Source organism: Esox lucius, chromosome 16, assembly GCF_011004845.1.
Source record: "Esox lucius isolate fEsoLuc1 chromosome 16, fEsoLuc1.pri, whole genome shotgun sequence".
Taxonomy (NCBI): Eukaryota; Metazoa; Chordata; class Actinopteri; order Esociformes; family Esocidae; genus Esox; species Esox lucius.
The window spans coordinates 27,183,475-27,201,612 of record NC_047584.1 but is presented as its reverse complement, the minus strand read 5'-3'; the positions used below and the strand labels follow the sequence as shown (position 1 = coordinate 27,201,612).

At 42.3% G+C, this 18,138-nt stretch overlaps 1 protein-coding gene across 1 annotated transcript in view; it reads right to left on the bottom strand.

Moving 5' to 3' along the window:
• Nucleotides 1-840: 840 nt before the first annotated feature.
• The window catches only part of LOC105016506 (cholecystokinin receptor), a 28,894-nt gene continuing 11,596 nt past the window's right edge, over nt 841-18,138 (bottom strand). The window contains exons 2-5 of the mRNA XM_010880402.3: nt 13,949-14,197; nt 7,478-7,742; nt 5,357-5,484; nt 841-3,586 (exon numbers count right to left, since the gene is read on the bottom strand). Of these exons, the coding sequence (XP_010878704.1) occupies nt 3,045-3,586; nt 5,357-5,484; nt 7,478-7,742; nt 13,949-14,197 (1,184 nt within the window). The 3' untranslated portion in view covers nt 841-3,044. The remainder of the gene's footprint in view (nt 3,587-5,356; nt 5,485-7,477; nt 7,743-13,948; nt 14,198-18,138) is intronic.

Genomic DNA, 18,138 nt, shown 5'->3' with positions numbered 1-18,138 from the left:
ATTGCCTATGGTAAAGCATGATTGTGGGAGCATCATGCTATGGGAATGCTTCTCAAAGGGAAGAACAAGGAAACTGGTCAGTATTAATGGAAGGAGAAATGGAGCAAAATGCAGAGAGCTCTTTCAAGATCCAGATCACACAGGACTGCAGACTGGGACAAAGATCTTCCTGCTTGAAAACGACCTGAAGCAAGCAGCCAAGAAAACACTGGAGTGATTTCAGGAGAAGTCTGCGAATGTCATTGAGGCCTACTGTAGTCAAAGCCAAGACTTGAACCCAATTAAATATCTGTGGGAAACCTGAAGACTGCAGTTCACTGATGCTCCCCATCTAATCTGACAGAGATTGAAAGGATCTATAAGGAAGAAAGGGAGAAATCCAGGTGTGCAAAGCAAGTAGAGGAACACCCAAGAGGAGCTGAAGCTGTGATCGCTGCTAAAGGTTCTTCTACAAAGTACGGAATATAGGGTCAGTAAATTAGTGTTTTCACCTTGTCAGTATAGTCTATAGCTGAGTAAAGGCAATCATTGTTGAATCAAGCCTGTAACAAAAATGAGTGGATCAAACGAAGGGATTACGGATACTTCAAGGAGACACTGTGTGTCCAGTGGTGCAAACGCTACTGGATCCTACGGCTGACATTCACGCATCCTCTGTCCTTTGGCTGAATCTGATGAAAGCTGCTCATTTAGATGTGACACACAGAGAACATTCCAGTTGCCCACCCACGCACCATGCTGCCATAGCGCTGCACTGACATCTGGATGACATCAGCTTAAAGTACATACATCTCTCCGGTCCGTATGTCTGCTGGAAAGCCCTCTCTGCTCTTTGTTCTGCTCTCTCTCTCTCTCTCTCTCTCTCTCTCTCTCTCTCTGCCTGACCCTGCATTCTCACTCAAAGCTGAAACCTTCCCTGTGACTGGTCTTCTGCCACAGTTAGCAGATGAAAGGTGGACAGAGAAGATGATGAGACAGAGAAGGTCAGTGGGCAGATCTAAGTGCCTCAGGCCCCTCTAAGGGTGCGTGGTCATCAGTCAACTGAGGTAAAGTCTGGGAAGTTTGTATGTGCGACTCCTCCCCCCTCTCTCCCTGGAGGGGACCTCTAAGAACACAACAACGGGAGCGGCAGAAGCTCAACCATCAGCAGAGAAAGTCAAAGGGAGCAAAGGAAAAAGCTGTGCAGTCCGACAGAAGAGTAATAGCAATGAAAAGAAAACTAAACCTGTCCTGTAACCCACACTGAGTCAGGGAGATGAAGTAAATATCCCATGCCATCTAATCATTTATAATTACATTTTTAGCAGACACTCTCATCTGGAGTGATTTACAAGGGTAGTTTGGGTTAAGTTCCTTGCTCCAGGTCCCCTAGGATATGGCGCCGTGCTGTCTCTGGTCTACTCCTAACACAATACTAACAAAGGAGAGTGTAACAAATCACGAAAGCTTTTGGTCTCCACACATGCTTTTGGGTCCGCTACGCGGAATGGGCCCTTGTCTGCAGAGATCAACCAGATTATGGGCCTCTACCTGTCAGAAGGGACCCAACAGTAGCTCACCATACATCTTTGTGAAATTAACATCATTGTGTCGGATGCAGAGCCGAGGGAAGTATGCTCTTCACTCTGACCGGCCAAGGTCGTAACACAATTAGTGCGAGTGGAGTGGACAAGGCATAGAAACTAAGGGTGGGTCAGAAATGGCATTCTAACCCCTATCTAGCACACTACTTGTTTGTTCCCTGGGCAGTGCAACATTTAGTCATTTATTTCAGCTGCATCCTCAGGTGTGTTTTGGCAATGCTAGGAAATAAGTTCAAAAACATCCAATTGGAATTTGGAAAAATGGCAGCCTTTAAATATTATAATCTACAACGTTATGTAAATTTCAGGGATTTGGGCTAAACCTAGACGACTTAAACCTAAATGATGCTGAAGCCGTTGGGTGATGTCTGATGAGACTCACAGCAGATGAATCACTAAACCTGCATTGAGCAGCACAATAAATACACACGCACACACCACAACAAATCCAGTAGATGCATGGACGATGCAGCCTTTTAGAGAACAGAGGACACACACAGTACACAGAGAATTTACCCATACAGTCATGATATGCAACATTTGTCGGCTGCCAGAGTTATGAACAACCAAAAAAAAACAAGGAGTTACCTCGGAGAGAGACGGCACATTAGAACAAGAGTAACAGCCTAAATATCTGGTAATAGTACCTCCTCAATACCCCAATCATCCCTAATCGTCTTTTTCTGGCAAGGTTGGTTTGGTTTGGTTTCGACTGAGTCTGGTCTTCGATCCACATCTGTTCTGGTTATGCTGACGCCACACGTATCGACACGTTATTCACAATGTTCATAATGAATGACACTACCCACAGCACAGGAAACACATAACACATAACATGTAATATAAATGTGCATCTACAGGCAGGCCCTCATTGCCCACAGCAGATTTCCCTTAGCTTCGGCTCACTGACAACAACACCAACAACAAGCACATATTCAGCGTTAACACCCAATGTAACGTGACGATACAAGCATTGCCAATACACATTGACAAAAAATACTGTACTGTGATCCTTTTTGGACCACTAATACAACTCCACACCAACCCATAACATTAATATCCCACCCTCATGTCATTTCCTATTGGATTCGTTCAGCAAACGTTACACCGCTTCATAAAAGCTTGAACATTATAAACAGATAATAGGCTACATACGTATACTACTGAATTATATACTGTTTGCATCACATATGGACATGTGCAAATGCGAAACAGTGCTATTATATTTAAATTCCTTTTGTTTTGCAACTAGCGCATTGATTTACCTATGGATGTCTCATGGTTAGTTCTTCCCTTCCCATATACAGTTAATAATTATCTTTCTGACCCCCATTGGCATTCAAATCAACATTACAGTCGTGGTAGTGTTTCGGTGTTTTCCGTTACCTAGTGACCGCAGGGTAAATGACTAAACATACAGCACAACAACTTCCCCTGCCGCCCCACCAGCCACCAGCCCCCTCAACACGTCGCCATGGAGCTGACGGTGGTGTAACTAAACTTGGACATGGACGCCCCTGTTGTCATGGCGTCCTCCTCTCCGTCTCGCAGGCCGCGGCGTCGGTGTCGGCAGGGTGGGTGGCAGCAGGCGAAGGTGGCGAGCAGTGCCTTGCGGAAGCGCGTGTTCATGAAGCAGTAGATGAGCGGGTTGACACAGGCCGAGGTGTAGGACAGCAGGTGGATAAAGGAAATGGGGGCGCCGGAGAGAGCGCGGTAGGCGGAGGCCGTGTGGAAAGCCTTCCAGGTGTTGGCGAAGTAGAGGGGCAGCCAGCACAGGAAGAACAGGACCACGATCACCACCAGCATCCGGATCACGCGCTTCTTGGCGAGCAGCTTGGCCTCTGACGTGTTGCTACGGGCACGCTCCACTTTGGACACGCTAGCTGCGGATGACGTCAAAGTGGACATCTCCATGGAGTGCGGCCGCTTGGACACCTGGACGTAGCAACCGTCGCCATCGTCGCTGCCACAGGACACTGTGGTGGTCAGGCTGCTCTTTAGACCTGTGTAACACATCAGGCAATTAACCTCCAGGACACTGTGGTGGTCAGGCTGCTCTTTAGACCTGTGTAACACATCAGGCAATTAACCTCCAGGACACTGTGGTGGTCAGGCTGCTCTTTAGACCTGTGTAACACATCAGGCAATTAACCTCCAGGACACTGTGGTGGCCAGGCTGCTCTTTAGACCAGGCAATTCACTCCCAGGTGAACTAGAGACGCAAAAACTGTGGGGAGTGTTCGGACCTACTAGGTTCTGCAAGTAATTGTTTCAAAAGAGGAAGTGGCTTTGCAATCTGTTCACACACACATTTACACACACACACACACACATACACAAAAACACATACACGTAACCTGTGTAACTGTACTTTCTACCTGTTCCAGGTTCATTCTCCGTGGTTTTTGATGATTTCCTCCACGTAAACATCACTGTGGAAATGATTTCTATGAATCATGCCTCGTAAAATCTGCTTCTCGGCTTAACAGATTAAGCAGGAAATCCCTAAATGGTGGGTTAAGGCTGAAGCCCCAGCAAATCATGACGCAGACGAAGGCACTGTATTTTTTTAAACTGTAATATTTCCACTTCCGTACAGGCCCAGTGTCTACAGGAAGCTAGCCCAGCCAATAAGCAGCTATAGAACACAGAACAGAGCCAAGGATGCAGGTAAATGCCATGTGCTGTGGTCTGTGGAGTGCCTTTAATAAAAATACTAATAAACCAGGACAAGTCATTATTATCACCAAAAGCCAAACATCTCACACCTGAGTGCATTTATAACCTCACTTTCTCTAACCCTGTTTTCCACCACCCTTTTTGCCTTTCTCTCTCCACCCTCTCTCTCTCCACCCTCTCTCTCTCCACCCTCTCTCTCTCCATCCTCTCTCTCTCCACCCTCTCTCTCTCCACCCTCTCTCTCTCCACCCTCTCTCTTCATCCTCTCTCTCTCCACCCTCTCTCTTCATCATCTCTCTCACTACCCTCTCACTCTCCATCCTCTCTCTCTCCACCCTCTCTCCACCCTCTCTCTGTCCACCCTCTCGCTCTCTACCCTCTCTCTCTCCATCCTCTCTCTCTCCACCCTCTCTCTCTCTACACTCTCTCTCTCCACCCTCTCTCACTACCCTCTCTCTCTCCACCCTCTCTCCACCCTCTCTCTCTCCACCCTCTCTCTCTCTTCATCCTCTCTCTCTCCACCCTCTCTCAACCCTCTCTCTCTCCATCCTCTTTCTCTCTACCCTCTCTCTCTTCATCCTCTCTCACTACCCTCTCTCTCTTCACTGTCTCTCTAAAAACTTTTCTAACTTAACTTTACCCTCTCCACCTTGTCTCCACCCTCTCTGCACCCCACCCCTCCCCCACACCCTCTCTCCACCTTGTCTCCACCCACTACTTTCTATCTCCGCCTTTTCTCTTGTTCTTAGCAAAAAGACATTAGAGGGATTGTACTGCATGTAAAATGCTAATTCTGTGTGCCTATAAATAAGAAGATAATTCTGATTACGTAGAGAGATATATCAAGGGAGAGAGAGAATACGAGAGGGGGAGTGGGGGAGGGGAAATTAGAATGTGGATAAAAACTCAAAGATCTGGATCACACTAGAACTGGTCAGAAAAGACAAAAGCGTGTCAGACTAGATAAGCCCATTTCCAAACATTTGTTGTTCAAGGTAATTACATACTCTATAATCATCTTTTCTTTCTACCCTCCCTGCTGAATGAAGTAAATAAATGAGTGAAACATTTTAAATAAGGAACGTAGGTCATACCAGGGGAAGTTGTCTTCTGGCCTAGCTCAAACTGCATGCCGCGGTACAGCTCCCTGGAGATGAGGCCATAAGCCACCATCATCACCACCCCCGGGACCACGAACAGAGTAAGGAGCAGCATCAGGTTCCTAGGACACACACAGGAAGTGAGCTTAACAACTTGACCTTTGACACTGACACAAGGTTCACTGGGCCCGACAGTTAAGATATTTGGTAAAGTACTCTTATCACAGATCTGTTCCTGGAGCCAGCGAGGAGAAGAAGTACTGCTCACAGGAGACTTCCTGAAATGAGTCAGAGTAAGTCTATCAGGCATTGGGTTGGAAGGAGCAAACCAGAGTGAGGCGTCGTGATATTTTAACACGGTATCTGACACTATCCATTCAGTCATCATAAAAGTCAACATAAAGTTAGCAGAATGGACATCCAGAGTAACATAGAGACATATAGAGACCGTGTTTGCTGATTGGGAATATTATACCGTATTTCTCCTCTGAAATAATTGTGGCACTTCCAGTGAAATAGCATAAAACAAGTAAGGCACTTGGTCTTATATTAGCTGTTGCCAAGTACACAAAATTAAAGCTCCTTCAAAAGGGTACCTTTCAGGAATAATTATGGGCTTCAGAAAAAACATGTAGAGGAGTACAGTAAATATGAGTGACTAAATATAATTTCAGAAGATAAGAAACCATATCGAGGCCACGGCTGGATATTCCTAGAGCTGATGAATTAGGGATGGCAATTGTTGGAATTAATCTACCAGTCTGGAAAGAGTCACATGAATGATAGCCTTAATATCCCATTGAAATAAATGTAGGTTTTCCTCTGCAGATGAACCACGGCAGTTAAAACAATATCCTCCAATCATAAGAGAGCCAGTAGCAATTCAGAATAATTTGGTACGTAGGAATTTTCCATTGCTACCATTTTTCTTCTTTTTTGGTTTCGGGGGTCTTTACGCGGCCTTTGTATCATCCAATGAAAGTCTTTGGAAAGAAGAAGAGAGGTTGAAGAGGTTTATTATCATCATCTCAGAAGTGATTTTGAAGGACATCTGAGAACAGAGGGACTGGAGAGGAACACCATATTTGCTCTCTGAATGACAGCATTGAATGTTAACACATGCAGAAACAGAGAAAACACTGAACAAGCTGACATTTACAGGTAGAGTTGTTTTATTCCTGATGTCCTCAGAGAGATTGTTCTGGAGAGGGAAGAGGGAAGGAGAGACAGAGAGACAGAAAGACAGACAGGAGACAAAAATTTGACAAATTCCCAAACATCTCCACAATTTTGTTTTTGGAAGGTCTTGCCAAACCTTTTCTTCATCAGCCAATAAGAACGTTGTGAGAAATTCCCAGCATGATAGGCTTAGTTGGCTTAGTCCACATGTCCCAGAACACCTTTCCCCATGTCTTGTGCTTTACTCAGTATGGTCACTCCCATAGAATGATACAGTCCATCCCATGAAGACCAGCTCAGTTGAGAGTTGGTTGTGTCAGGCTCACAAGTGCTGTGTGCACATTATCCTAAAGTCAAGTTAGTTTGTGAGTTTTTCCAACAGGGCTGCAATCCAAGAACAAGATCATGTCTGTACCAACATGAAATTATAATGAGAGCAGCAGAATACATTGAACAGCACAGCATCTACAAAGTGTTTTCCTACTCTCATTCCTTCCCTGGAGGATCTCTCTGCATCAGAAAAACGCCCAAACAGCCAGTCACAATCCACCTGGTGGCCAGGGAATCACTGCTATTACGCAAAGAGATTCATGACATCGCTTTGGTGGAAAAAAGTCTGCCTCGGAACATGTTTATCTCGAATTTGAAGCTTGTTTTTTGTGGTAAGTTTAACCTTTGTATTGCTGTTGCAGCCCATTTAGTGATGTGTTTATATTCTACGAACATGCAAACAGAACATAAAAGTGTCATCAATCAAATTGATAACTAGAGAATTATAACTGCCCCCCCCCCCCAGCCTTTCTCACAGCATATCCCTAAACTTAACCAGTCACAGTTAGTTGCTGAAACGGTTAAATGTAGAGGTACTCTTGTTTCAACCAGACCGCAACACCTCTCACTACACACACACATACACATACACACACACACACTCACCAGGTCTGCTCCACTTCCCTCTGGGGCCAGATGTGACGACACTTGCGTGCAATCGTGGTGTTGTCTTTCAGGGGGATGTGGACCAGGTGGGTGAACACGGGGTATGGACTCATGATCATGAAGGATAGCAGCCATGTGGCCGCAATCACCCGGTAGGCATGGGAACGGGTCTGCCACGCCCGCGACTTCAGCGGGTTACAGATGGCGCTATAGCGCTCAATCGCTATGGCAACAAGGCTGAAGGTGGAGATGCTCACGGATACACCTGTTCCAAAATGAAGACATTTTAATCTGCATGGTTAAAATGAAGACATTTCCATCTACACGGTTAGCATGAAGACCTTTTAATCTGCATGGTTAAAATGAAGACATTTCCATCTACACGGTTAGCATGAAGACATTTTAATCTGCATGGTTAAAATGAAGACATTTTCATCTGCATAGTTAGAATTAAGAAATGTTCATCTACATGGTTAAAATGATGAAATATTCATCTATATGGTAAAAATAAAGAAATTTGTATCTATATGGTAAAAATTAAGAAATTTTAATCTATATAGTAAAAGTGAAGACATTTTATCTATATGGTAAAAATTAAGAAATGTCAATCGATATAGTAAAATTAAGACATTTTCATCTGCATGTTTACCCCAAAACATAACATCTGTATGAGATCCATAACATCTGTAAGAGATCATGAGGGTCTTGATCCAGACATCAATTGGGAGCCCAAATGTGGACATCTAAAGACTTGTTTTAATGATGTTGGTAACATTTTGTTATACAGTATACAACTTGTTTGTACTGATCCCAAATCTCTAATTTCCCTGTCCCAAATCTCTCAATTCCATAATCTCTAATTTCCTTGTTCCAAATCTCTCAGTTCCCTGTCCCAAATCTCCCAGTTCCCTAATGTCTAATTTCCTTGTCCCAAATCTCTAAATTCCCTCTCCCAAATCTCTAATTTCCCTATCCCAAATCTCTCAAATCCATAATCTCTCATTTCCTTGTCCCAAATATCTCAGTTCCCTAATCTCTTATTTCCTTGTTCCAAATATCTCAGTTCCCTGTCCCAAATCTCTCAGTTGCCTAATCTCAAATTTTCCTGTCCCTAATCTCTCATTTCCTTGTTCCAAATCTCTCAGTTCCCTAATCTCTCATTTCCTTGTCCCAAATCTCTCAGTTCCCTAATCTCTCATTTCCCTATCCAAAATCTTAAATTTCCCTGTCCCAAATCTCAAATGTCCCTGTCCCAAATATCTCAGTTCCCTGTCCCAAATCTCTAATTTCCCTGTCCCAGATCTCTCATAATGTCCATCCCAACCACAGGATGTTGGTTTTCACAGTACACAGTGTTACCCACGCGGATGGTTCCCTGTGTTTGTCAGTTGTAGATTGCTATTGCTTTCCTCTTCAACATCACTGTTGGGAGGTCATAGTGACTACATGTTGGCTATGGACAACAATTATCAAATCGCCCTACGCATTACTTAAAACTACACGAGCGACTACCAATCATCAATCATCAGCGCCACAAAATAATCTCCACATCAGATAAGGGTTAGGAGAATGGAATAGCCAGTAACAGTGTGTCATTGATCCGCTCACACTACGTGAGTCCAGCTCAAGTCCTAACTCAAGTTCTTAGCATTTCAGCCAGATCATTGAAATGTGTCTGGGAAAGGAAATCATGGTCAAATCTTAGTGTACACCCCCTTATCAGTAAACCATAAGAGTGAGATGTTGTCTGGAAGGGGATGACCGAAGAAAGACTGCTATCTGGCGTTTGAGGAAATCACAGTGGCCTTATCACCTGCTCTGATCAGGTCCTTTGGCTCCCATACATTGGAAGGGAAATTACTGTTTGCTCCATTCGTAATCCATGTCCTCCTGCAAGCAATAACATATACATGGCATGGGCGTTTGTGTGTATGTGTTTGACTCTCGTCCATGTGTACATTGGGGGGGACCTAATGTCCCCAGAAAGATGGTAAACCCCCAAAAGGGTCCACGCAGGTTTTTGGGTGTCGATGCCGACTAGGGAAAATGTGATTTGTTTTAGGATTTGGACCAGGCTTACGGGCTAGGTTAGGGTTAGGCTTAAAATGTAGGATATTGAGGTTCATTTTAGGATGAACATTAAGATTCACAACACTTTAAGCTAGTATTCCATATAAGGAAAAAGAGATTAGGCAACAGATGACTTGCTGGCACTGAGCTCCTGCTCAAGTCACTCATTGTGGGTGTGTGCGTGTGTGTGGGTTTGTGTGTGTGTGTGTGTGTGTGTGTGTGTGTGTGTGAGAGTGAGTGTCTGCATGCCTGGAGCCTGCGTGCCTGTGGGTGGGTGTATGTGCTGGCGTGTGTATGTGCTGCCGTGTGTATGTGCTGCCGTGTGTATGTGCTGGCGTGTGTATGTGCTGGTGTGTCTGTGTGCGATATGCAATGTGTGTGAGTCTGTGTGGGACCCTGAGCTTTGCATTTCAGGGACCCCTGGGGGCACCTGGAGAGCACGGTCAGAGGAAGCAAACAGCAGATTTCCAGAGTCAGATTTTCCCATCTTCCTCTCTCAATGCATCCCACTGATCTTTCTGACAATTGCTTCCATGACACTCTGTGCCCCAGGCCACAGTGCTCAAGTCTCTAACACCTCCATAACTACATGACAGTTTGGTTGCTGCTCTATCACCCTATGTCGTGGTCACCTGGCTCTCCATCTCTTTCTCCCATCAACTTCATTTCAGCCTTATAATATATTATTAAATTTTTTATTTTTGAGTTCTTTCTCTCTCTCTTATGAAAATGTGTATTCGTCCGGACCCCTTGAATGTTCTATTGTTCGCTATGCGTACCCTTTCATTAGAAAGTGCAGGGAAGCTTGAAAATCATTCATGAGACCCAAAATTCATAAAAACCAGAGACCATGGAAACCGTACTGTTGGTTTCTTTCTTTGACATTTCGTTTTTATGCTAACTGGGATGGTTTATGCTAATGTGGTTGGAGAAGACTCTGATTGATGAGCAGCACTGGCTGAGGCTGGAATTACATTGCAAAATTCTCAGAGAATTTTAACTGCAACTGCAAGTGACATCATTTCAAGCAGCTTTGCTGATACTTGAAACGAATCAAACTGAAACTCGACATAACAGCCAATCAAATCAAAGCTGCCTTTGTCATATTTTTCCATATGGGTTGAGAATTAAAAATACACCAAATGTCTTCATCCGTGATAATGGGGGAGTCCTTCCTCAAAGGGCATAGTACAGTGGAATGAAAGTGTGAGGAAGACTGTGAGTTTGAACTGATGTCTGGCACCTCGAACCGGTGAAGTAATGGGCATTACAGTCACAAACACAATCCGATCATTTGCCATATCTTCGGCTGAGCTGACATACAAGGTCAGTGGTCAAAGTAGCTAAATTGTTTTTAAAAAATCTTATATATTTACTGTAAACGTCCGACAGCACCAGTGCCTAGAAAAACACTGTCAAGCAAAAGAGAAGTATTGCAAGAAAAAACAACATGACTAATCTTTAATGTTAACTTTCCTAAAAATAAGGCATATTATTCTTAAAATCTTACAGCAAAGAATGGCATTCCCAGGTAAAATCTTCTCTGACTGGTTTTGAGAGGTTTCCAGTTTATGTCTGTAATATTGGAATCGACGTAAGAAAAATCACTGAAAATACCTTCGCTATTCTCCTCCATGGCGTCTTAATGATTTAAGTACAACTCACTGGTATAATTCTAAACAGTCGCAACAAACACTGACAATAACAGAATTAAATGTGGCAAAGCATACTGGGTTAACCCTATAACTAAAAGGGTCGAAGTCTGTGAAAAAACAGACAATTATTTAGTTTTCTCATTACAGATTTTTCCTCTAATTTGTACAGGACAAATATTAAATGTAGCTTTATCTTTGTAATTTCAGTTGCATCTTCATTCTGAAATTCTAAAAATAACATTAAAATAACTGGAAAAAACCTTATTGTTTTACAATGCACACCTCAGACTATAACAGTGAGAAGCCAAATCTTCTACAAACATAAAATTCAACACTACTGTTGTTTGCTCCTTGGGGTTTAAGGCCGGGTATCTCTGTAAAAGCATTTTGTGACAACTGCTGTTGTAAAAAGGGCTTTAAAAATTAAATTGATTGATTGATAATATAATTAAAGTTATTGGGTTAATTAGATTGTTCTTTGGACTTTTATTGTGTCCCACATAAAGTGATGAATTCTCTCATGTTTCATTTAATTGTACATATTGTTTGTACCATGTATTATTTTCTAAGACTACTTAAAAAGACAAAAGACCATATATATACATATATATATATATATATATATATATATATATATATATAAATTGCGCTCACATAAATATGTGAGAGACAGTTCTTTGTTTGGGCCAAGGGGAAGTGATCTTATGAACAATCTGTTGGTTTTTGGATGAAAGTATAAGATAAAATTTAAATTAAAAGCAAAAGTATGTGCAAGGCTTGATCTTATATTTACAGATAATTGCACATATGCTGATGTTGAAACGATTAAACTTGGCATCCTTGTATCTGGTGATCACAGAATAATTTAACTCTTAGATATTGCTAGCATCAGCTGTTAATTTTACTATTCATTATTCCTTGTAGGCCCAGACCATTTATCATTACAATTTACAAATCATGTCAGAGTTGCTATCTGGACTAGATCAAATCAGACATGTTATGGTCCCATATGACATCATAATATTAAAAACAAATGGATTTAGATTATAGATATTAAATTATCACTAAGGTTATTTCTCCTGCATAAAACCTATCTGTCTCCCTCAGCAAAAATCAGAGTGCATACTTTTCCAACCACCTACAGGTTATTTTTTTGTTTTTTTACTATCAATTACTATCCATTTACAAGTATTATGAAAACCATTGTTTTTACATTTTCCTCATAACATACAAGAAAATTATAAAATAAATCAAATGCTTTTGATAAATCAATGAAAATGAAGCACAAGTTGGCTGAGAATAGTAATTTCTTAAATATTTTAGCTTTTGACTATTACACATAGGGTCCAGTGAAAACCCACCGCATGTCGGTGAGTGGAATTGAAAAGACTATCATAAAAAGTTAACAATGAATCGATAGCTTTAATGTGCTCCAGAATTCCCCCTATCAGTTTTGCACTCAGGATGATATTTTACATTATGTCTGGAGAAGATGCTGACAGGTGCAGGCACCACATAAATACCATATTTGTTAATTTTGAGGGCAGTTTTGCAATGTAATTCACCAATACTTGACAGGTATACATTTTTAGTCATGAAGGTTTGTATTGTAATAGCCTCAGTGTTCTGTATCGACCCTGGGCCTGAGGTTTTCAACTACTCACAGTTTGTTTTCTGACAGTTTGTATACCTTGAAAAAAGCCATTGGCTTGAATTATTCTTAGTGACTGAATGTCTCTAAAGGTATATGGTTGTTTTCATAATGGCTAGTTTTGGGGCCTCAGAAATCAGGCATAGACAGGCAAGAAAAAGTGCATTTTAGTGTGTGCTAATGCAAACAGAAAATTTGAACAATTGATTCAAAAGTGAAACAATTCAGGTTTGGCTGTACTCTGAGCCCAGCTTCCTTCACTGTCATACCATGTGCAGGATCATATGGTCAAATACAGTGTCATTAATCTCATTATAAATCATTGTTCATCTTATCTTTTTATATTCTCCCTCATCCATCTTTCATTCTTATTCTTTCTCTACCTCTCTTGATGTTGTCATCCATTGTTCCAAAACACACACAGATTAGCTTACCTGTGGCCCATTTTATTCATTACAAGATCTTGTTTGTTTGTTGTTTGTTTATTTGATTAATTATTCTTATTAGTGTTTAAACCTTGACAGCTGTGTGTTGAAAGGTAGTATTTTCCAGGACATGGTGACAATTGTGCTTTGCAAAAAGAGTTGAGTGTATACATTTTTTTTAAATTAAACATGGATGTGTGTGTGAAAGCTGGTGAATAATGCTTATTGGATTTGGCTAAATTATTTTCCTTCTGGATTCAGCAAAATCATTTGTATGTGTTGTTCATTGAACCAATTCTAATGTGTTAGTGACTGGAAAAATAATGACTCTCTCAAAGGAAGAATAGGTCTTGGCAGAAGGTGTCACTGAGGTTATTTTTCTGAATGCTAAGACAACAGGTTGGGACTTCACTTCTGAGGTACTCCATTAGAAGTGAAGTCCCAACTAGTTACAAACAAATTGTGTTTGTAACTAGTTGCAGTTGCTGATGGACTAATCTTTTTATCTAACTTAAAGCTCCCAAAACCTCTGCCTTCCTCAAAATTCAACGTTCCAACCTGCCACAACCCTCCAACCTCCCTCATAACTAAAACTTCTGCCTTCCTCAAAACTCGACACCCGCCCTCCCTTACAGCTCAACACATTTCCCCTTCCCCCCCACTGTCTCACCCATGAGGTAGGACAGTATCTTGCACATGGCAGCTCCGAAGATGAAGTCCTCCATGAGGTTGGGAATGAGGGTGAAGGGCATGCAGAAGATGGCCATCATCAGGTCGCTGACCGCCAGGGACAGCAGGAACGAGTTGGTGACCGTCCTCATGCGCTTGTTGACCGTCAGGACCACGATGATTAGTAGGTTGCCAAACACGCTGAGAAGGAAGATGACGGAGTACAGCAGGATACGTAGAGAATCCACCTCTGGAGACAGGGAGGGTGGGGGTTGAGAAAGAGACAGGTGGAGGACGGGTTAGATGGAGACAACATCACAGATTAGATTTAGAGCCAGTTGAAAGTACTCAGGTCCTGTTGTGTTACTAAGCTAAGATGGATGGTGACCGTGTTCTACTGTCCCTGTCTAGCCTGGTGTTCTCGTGAAAATGCACTGGTTCAAATGTTTCTGGATTACTGTGTGAAGGAGCATTGTCAGGAACAAGCTGATTTGCATTATTTTCACAGACGAATTAATACAAAAGCGGGACAACAAACCAAAATCATCACAACTTACCCCAGCAACATCCAACACAACAGACGACCAATGAAAATAATGCAATATAATGAAAATAATAATAATGGAGAAAGAATGTTTAGTAAGAGGTTAATATGTAATGTTTGAGGACAGGAGGATTTGTCCCTAGTTCCGTTTAACAGACTAATCAGCACTGTTTAACATACAGCAGGTCAATACAATCTCCCTGTCTCACTGTGTTTCTATTGATCTCGAACTGCGCTGCCTGAAGCCAACTGGCCTCTGGGAGTACCAAGTTGACGTGATGGATAGGAAGCTGTGTGTTTGCATGTGTGAGCGTGTGAGAGAGAATGTATTGTGTGTGTATTTGTGGCTCATAAAGAATAATAGAAAGCAGAATAAAGTAAGGATGGTCAATAAAAAAAAAGATTATTATAGTTCCTATTGACTGTCTAAAAGGTTCTAATGGGTCTGAAAAGCAATTGGAAACCATATTGATAATTCTCAAAGCGTTCCATTATTTTTTCCATGTAACACAATTAACTTACCAAGGACTAATACAAACTGTGAATTACAGCATAGCGATTACATTTTCAACTGTGTGATGAGAAACATAATTGAAGAATGTATTGCAATACCATTGATTAAAGGGTTAAATAATGTTAATTGGAGCAATGCGGGCAAACCAGCAAATATCCCATTCTTATTCACGCATACTCCTCTGTATCCTCTGAATGCTTTCTCTACCTTTCTGTAATTCCTCTCAAAATGACATCTCCCTGTCCTGCACTGAATCAGGCTATGTGTCCGTGCGCGCCCCTATTTGAATTTGGGTGGTGAAGTTTCAGGAGATTGAGGCCTGAAGGATTAATGGCCCCAGCAGATCGTATCCTGTCAGGGGTCCTGTTACCTGTCGGTACCCGACACCTCACCACCACGTCGCCTCCATCTCCTTAATCTTATCAGACCGGTGTTGACGAATCACCTGAACAAATGGTTGGAACGGAGGAGGCGACTACTCGTAATGAAATGCAGCTTCGGCTTAAGAGAGAAGGGGCAGGGAGATTCATCGTAGCCCTGGGGGATTTCGGGCTCCAGTGGATCATATCCTGTTGAAATCCTGTCTCTCTGACTGTGACCCAAGCCTCAGCCTGCCAGCCCACCAGTTCCAGACCGTCCGAGCACGTTCCCGAAGGAAGTTGCCCGTAGCGACCATTCCTAGGGGATTAGAGCTGCCCAGGAGCCTCTTCACAGAGACACCTAAAGGACACACAACGTAGACAAGTGCAGATGCACACATTTGTTTATTCTCTCTATCTAAACCTCTATCCCTCCTCTATCTATCACTCCTCTATCTATCCCTCTATATCTCCTCTATCTATCCCTCTATCACTCCTCTATCCATCCCTCTCTCACTCCTCTATCTATCCCTCAATCACTCCTCTATCTAAACCTCTATCACTCCTCTATCTATCCCTCCTCTATCTATCACTCCTCTATCTATCACTCCTCTATCTATCCCTCTATCACTCCTCTATCTATCCCTCTATCACTCCTCTATCCATCCCTCTATCACTCCTCTATCTATCCCTCTATCACTCCTCTATCTATCCCTCTATCACTCCTCTATCTATCCCTCAATCACTCCTCTATCCATCATTCTATCACTTCACCTCTACCAGTGTTATTCTTCCTCTCCTCTGAATACCACCCTATTTATCACTGTATCATTATACCACTCCATCATTCCACCTGTCCTCAACGTACCACTATCTGTCACTACCTATCTCATTAACTTTAACTCTGCATGTAATTACAGTGTAGGGGGTTTCTTTATTAACTTGGACACATGAAGAGGACAAACCAGGCTGGAAAGCCTTCAGGTCACCATTCAATGGTGACAAAAACTGATTTGCTGTATATTAAACTGTCTGATTTCTAAAGGAGAGACCAATGGCAAATTCTCTGTAGCGGTGTGGGTGTAATGTTTTAATCTTTTCTCTGAGTTTTCAAGTGAAACATTCGCGCAGCTCTTATGTGTCAAACCCATTTTGTAAGAATGACATTCAATTCAATAAGTTTGTAAAGAAATTAACCCACACACTTCTATGGAAAGGTGGAACTGCTCCTCATTCTTTGGTTTATTGGTTCATGAAAGTATTTCAATCTCTTGCCTTGGAATAGACAGAGCTTAAAGTGGATATTTGGCTTATATAACTCAAGTGCAGGTTTCACAGCAAAAAAAAACAATAAAACATATTTATTTGATCATGGTTGGCTGAATGAGCAATGGATTTTAATGGTGATGTTTGTTGTTATGTAGTGGGAATAAACCAGTAATTTTAGGGAGAAACATTTCCTGCAAAATGATTATGATTGAAGTACACAATAATTCAATCTCTTCACCAACAGTCATGGCATCCGTTATTACAACTACAGCACATCAGACAACTCAATTTACCCCCAGAATAATGTTGGCCTGCAATAGAAACCACTAGAGTTTGTACAAATACATGGTCTGAGGTTTGCATGTGAATTCACACACCTGCACTGCAGACTTACAAATCAGCCGGTAGATAGTATGAGCATTTTTTGTTTAGAATACCCCCATCTGTCAGTATCGTAGTGCCAAAGCAGATATTTTGTTTTATTGTTTGTGTGGCGATGGGTCTGTGTGTCGGTTGTGTACATGTGTCGGTTGTGTATGTATGTCGGTTGTGTACATGTGTCGGTTGTGTACGTGTGTCAGTTGTGTATGTGGGTCACTTGAGTACGTGTGTATTTTTATGTGTTGGTTGTGACTTTAGATTGAGTCCTCATCCCAGACTGAACCAGTACCCTGAAACTGTCTCTGCTTCTCTGTTCCTCTTCTCTATCTATCCCTCTATCACTCCTCTATCTATCCCTCTATCACTCCTCCATCTATCCCTCTATCACTCCTCCATCTATCCCTCTATCACTCCTCTATCTATCCCTCTATCACTCCTCCATCTATCCCTCAATCACTCCTCTATCCATCCCTCTATCACTCCTCTATCTATCCCTCTATCACTCCTCTATCTATCCCTCTATCACTCCTCCATCTATCCCTCAATCACTCCTCTATCCATCCCTCTATCACTCCTCTATCTATCCCTCTATCACTCCTCTATCTATCCCTCTATCACTCCTCTATCTATCCCTCTATCACTCCTCTATCTATCCCTCTATCACTCCTCTATCCATCCCTCTATCACTCCTACATCTATCCCTCAATCACTCCTCCATCTATCCCTCAATCACTCCTCCATCTATCCCTCTATCACTCCTCTATCCATCCCTCTATCACTCCTCCATCTATCCCTCAATCACTCCTCTATCCATCCCTCTATCACTCCTCTATCTATCCCTCTATCACTCCTCTATCTATCCCTCAATCACTCCTCCATCTATCCCTCTATCACTCCTCTATCTATCCCTCTATCACTCCTCTATCTATCCCTCTATCACTCCTCTATCTATCTCTCAATCACTCCTCTATCCATCATTCTATCACTTCACCTCTACCAGTGTTATTCTTCCTCTCCTCTCCACCACCCTATTTATCACTGTATCATTATACCACTCCATCATTCCACCTGTCCTCAACGTACCACTATCTGTCACTACCTATCTCATTAACTTTAACTCTGCA